We start from the raw sequence: 5000 nt of genomic DNA, 5'->3' as shown, positions 1-5000 counted from the left end.
AGGGAGAAAGGGAGGGAGAGACGGGAGGTAGGAAAGGAGGGAGGAAGGTGTAAGGGAGGGAGGAGGGCGAAAGGGAGGGACTCGAGGGAGAGACGGGGTGGAGAGAGGGAGGGAGGAAAGGAGGGAAATATTGTGCGAAGGACAGGCAGAGGGACAGAAGGACAGATGTGACCGGGGCAGTGATACTGTACGCAGGAAAGGAGGGAGACGGATGGGGGGAGGAGGGAAAAAACGAGTCTAGAGGCAGCCACCATCTCTCCTTCCCTCTCCTCATCCCCCCATCCTGTACATGAAAGAGAGATTCATCAAAGAGCTCGTTAAAACACACTCAGAGCCTAACGGCTGTACAAATACACCTCTATTACTGGGAGGGAGGGAGGGAGGGAGAGGGGCGGAGGGAGAGAAAGAGAGAGAGGGAGAGACAGACAGGGAGGGAGGGAGAGAGGAAGGTCAGACGCAGGGTGAAAAAGAGGGAGAGAGGAAGAGGGGGAGGGAGAAGGAGAGTGAAGGAGGGAGAGAGAGAGGGGGAAAGACAGACAGATAGGGAGGGAGGGAGGGAGAGAGAGAGGCAGGAGGAGAGGAAGGTCAGATGCAGGGTGAAAAGGAGGGAGGGAGAGAGAAAGGGAGAGGAGGGGAGGGAGAGAGAGAGAGAGAGAGGGGGGGAGAGAGACAGATATGGAGGGGGAGAGAGAGAGAGGAAGGTCAGATGCAGGGCAAAAAAGAGGGAGAGAGGAAGAGAGAGAGAAAGTATGGGGTGGGAGGAGAAGAGAGATAGAGAGAATTAGAGGAGAGAGGAGAAGCTCAGTGTTTGACAGGAACACAAGCAGAGCAGCTCTAACCTCTCCTCCTCCTCTCCTTCTCTGGAGCACACTGTTGAACCTGTGTGTGTGTGTGTGTGTGTGTGTGTGTGTGTGTGTGTGTGTGTGTGTGTGTGTGTGGAGGGGGGGGGGGGCGGAACGGCTTGGTTTTGACCATTGTTATGGCATTGTCTTTGAAGCGGAGATGGTAATACACACAGAATATGACCAATATCAACAACTTTGTGTGTGTGTGTGTGTGTGTGTGTGTGTGTGTGTCTCCACAGCTGCTACCTCAGGTCCTGTTTACAGTAAGTCAATCCTGTTCTGTCCCACTTTTTAAACAAGTGAACGTCAATCAGGAACGTCAGAGACCTGCAGCCAGGCTAACACACACTAACACACACACACTAACACACACACACTAACACACACACACTAACACACTAACACACACTAACACACACACACTAACACACACTAACACAGACACACTAACACACACACACTAACACACACACACTAACACCCACACACTAACACACACACACTAACACACACACACACTAACACTAACACACACACTAACACACACAACACACACACTAACACACACACTAACACACACACTAACACACACTAACACACACACTAACACACACACACTAACACACACACACTAACACACACACACTAACACACACACTAACAAACACACTAACACACACACTAACACACACGCTAACACCCGCTAACACACACACACACACACACACACACACACACACACACACACTAACGCACTCGCTAACAACACATGCTAACACACACACTAACATACACGCTAACAGACACACGCTAACACACACACTGACACACACCGACACACACACGCATGTTTATGCAACTTAAGCTTCACAACAATCAGCTGAGAAATCCCCCCCACCGTGCAAGGTAACAAGGACCAGAACACACACACACACACACACACACACACACACACACACACACACACACAGTGTGCATTCTTGTCCCATTGGAGGGCTGAAGCAAGACAGGAGACAGGAAGCTCTCACTTTCAGTCTCTATGTAAATAATGCCCAACCCTCCTCTCTCACACACACGCATACACACACACTGTTCCTGAGATCCATCTTCCTGTCAAGAATGTGTGCGCTTGTGTGTGTGTGTGTGTGTGTGTGTGTGTGTGTGTGTGTGTGTGGCCAAGCACCCTGGCACACACCTATACACAGACACACACACCTATACACAGACACACACACACACATACCTATACACAGACACACACACCTATAGACAGACACACACACACAAACACACGCAAGCAGTTGTTCCTTTAGTAGTGATGGGAGGTCTCAGTCCAGGAGGGTTAAATATCACAACAAACTGTCAGTTCAATTTGATCTGTTAACTCTGGTGTGTGTGTGTGTGTGTGTGTGTGTGTGTGTGTGTGTGTGTGTGTGTGTGTGTGGTCTTGGGTCAGTGTGAGGGGGAGGCACACATAGCAAAAACCAGGCGCTCAATGCAGTGACCGGCACATTAAAGTTTCTCTAGAAACTTCCCCCCCCTCCCTTCTCTCTAGGTGACCGTGCATCACCCTCATGCTCTGCGGTCATGGTTACGTTCGGCGTCGCTCGGCAACCGTAACGCGACCGCTAACATACCGTACATACTCACCGGCAAGGTGGCGTGTTCTGTGGCCCTCCCCTACGGCAGAGAAGATCACCGTTAACGGGAGAGGGAGGGGGAGGGGGAGGGGGAGGGGGGGGGGGTCCCTAAACAGCGGTCAACCTCTCACGGTCTGTGGTCACGTCATGTGACCTGGACTCGACCGCTTGTGGTCGACGGCTCACAGTCAGACTGAGCTGTGGTCAGAGGGGACTGTGTGTGTGTGTGTGTGTGTGTGTTGCGTGTGTCTCTGTGTTTGTGTGTGTGTGTGTCTCTCCGTGTGTGTGTGAGAGTGTTATGAGTGATGGGTTTGTGTCCTTTCAGCAACTATGTACTTGGAACCCAAAGTGTTTGCGGGATAAGGCAGATGGAAGTTCACAAACAGGTTCTCACACACACACACACACACACACACACACACACACACACACACACAGTTTGTGTCACGGTGACCTCTTTTTCCGTAACAGGCTGTGACAGAGGCGGAGTTTGATCTGTGTGTTTACCAAATGTATCCGTGTGAACATGTGTGTGTGTGTGTATGTCCACATGTAGAGGGGAGGGGTCACGAGGGATAGGGGTCAAGGGCTGTACATAGGAGAGGTCAACCTCGAGACCTGTGTGTGTGTGTGTGTCACAGAGAGATCTCATGTGGGACACAATGCCAGCGCTGTTACTGTTAGATCCTGTGAAATGCCCACTCACCCCCTCCCTCCCCCTCCCTCCCCCCCACATCCCCCCTTTGTGAGATTAGAGGGAAGGTGTGTGTGTGTGGTCCAGAAAGTTCCATTGATGTAGGTAATCTCCTCTCTATAGAAATAGATTGAACAGACCAGTCCATATTGTCGATCTCCATGGTGTATGAGGACCTGGCATTTTGAATGTGAAAAAGGTCTGATGGATTCCAGAGCTACTGGTGTGTCCGTTCTACTCTCTCTAGCTCTAGAACATTCTAGTCTCTCCAGCTCTAGAACGTTCTAGTCTCTCCAGCTCTAGAACGTTCTACTCTGTCTAGCTCTAGAACGTTCTAGTCTCTCTAGCTCTAGAATGTTCTGCTCTCTCTAACTCTAGAACGTTCTAGTCTCTCTAACTCTAAAGGTTCTACTCTCTCTAGTTCTAGAAGGTTCTAGTCTCTCTAGTTCTAGAAGGTTCTACTCTCTCTAGTTCTAGAAGGTTCTAGTCTCTCTAGCTCTAGAAGGTTCTAGTCTCTCTCGCTCTAGATGGTTGACCGTGGGACTGGTGAGCTTGTGCCACCGATGTTCCAGAGTTCTGTTTAGCTCCATAGCTGCTTAGGGGCCCTGGGTGACTGTGTGACTGTGTGTGTGTGTGTGTGTGTGTGTGTGTGTGTGTGTGTGTGTGTGTGTGGGAGGGGGGGGGGTTAGAGGCCAGGGGGAAAGGCCTGGATAACACTTAGCTCCAGCACCGTGTGTGTATGGAAGCTGATAGCCTTACAAGGGCTCAGGAACAAAGTATGTGTGTGATCGCCTTACAAGGGGCTAAGAGGCAGGCTGTGTGTGTGTGTGTGTGTGTGTGTGTGTGTGTGTGTGTGTGTGTGTATGTGTGTGTGTGTGTGTGTGTGTGCGAGTGATGGTCTTACAGGGCTATAGGGTCAATGGCCAGAGCTGGTTAAAGTCGGAAGGTGGGGGGGATAACATACTAATTCAGACACACACACACACACACACACACACACACACACACACACACACACACAGTTCTATAGGGGAGTCACACGCTCATTCAGCTCAGTGGTGAGAGGGTAAGACGCTTTACGGCCTTCTGATCTATGGACCACTAGGAAGGGACGGGACAGCTAGGAACCATGTTTTGAAATGTTCCAAACATTGTATGATATAACCGTGTGTGTGTGTGTGTGTGTGTGTGTGTGTGTGTGTGTGTGTGTGTTGGTGCTACTGTAAAAAAGATCAAAGCAGTCCTCTAGCATTATGACTGCCAGTGGCCCCTGGTCCTAGTATAGATTAGTGTGTCTTATGATGATGATGGATAGATGATTTACTTACTTGTTGTAAGTCGCTTTGGTTAAAGGCGTCTACTAAATGTCTACAATGTAAATTGTATGTGTGTGTGTGTGTATGTGCTCACTGGCAGGTGTGTATGTGTGTGTGTGTGTGTGTGTGTGTGTGTGTGTGTGTGTGTGTGTGTGTGTGTATGTGTCTGACCGGCAGGTGTGTGTGTGTGTGTGTGTGTGTGTGTGTTCACCGGCAGGTGTGTGTGTGTGTGTGTGTGTGTGTGTGTGTGTGTGTCTCACCGGCAGGTGTGTGAACACAGAGAAGGTGCTGCACAGGAAGGCGATGAGGTCGGTCAGGTAGTCACTGGTGACCCCGCCCACCTGGGACGTCGTCCAATCGTACTCGGCCAGCTGCAGGAACTGATCGATCTTAGCGTTCAGATTGGTGTATATCTCTGCCTCTGCTGCATGTCTGGCATCCTGGGGGGGGGGGGGGGGGGGGAGAGAGAGAGAGAGAGGGAGAGAGAGAGGGAGGGAGAGAGAGA

General features: G+C 50.7%; 1 protein-coding gene across 1 annotated transcript in view; it reads right to left on the bottom strand.

Moving 5' to 3' along the window:
• Positions 1-5000, bottom strand: part of LOC308169389 (exocyst complex component 6B-like) — a gene marked incomplete at its 3' end in the record, with an annotated part of 80034 nt that overhangs the window by 16018 nt on the left and 59016 nt on the right. Inside the window, exon 18 of the mRNA XM_080544072.1 lies at positions 4756-4935. Coding sequence (XP_080400198.1) covers positions 4756-4935 — 180 coding nt within the window. The remainder of the gene's footprint in view (positions 1-4755; positions 4936-5000) is intronic.

The sequence above is a fragment of the Nansenia antarctica genome, assembly GCF_963989245.1.
Source record: "Nansenia antarctica genome assembly, chromosome: 13".
Taxonomy (NCBI): Eukaryota; Metazoa; Chordata; class Actinopteri; order Argentiniformes; family Microstomatidae; genus Nansenia; species Nansenia antarctica.
The sequence above is the reverse complement of the archived record's forward strand: the minus strand, read 5'-3'. Positions and strand labels throughout refer to the sequence as shown.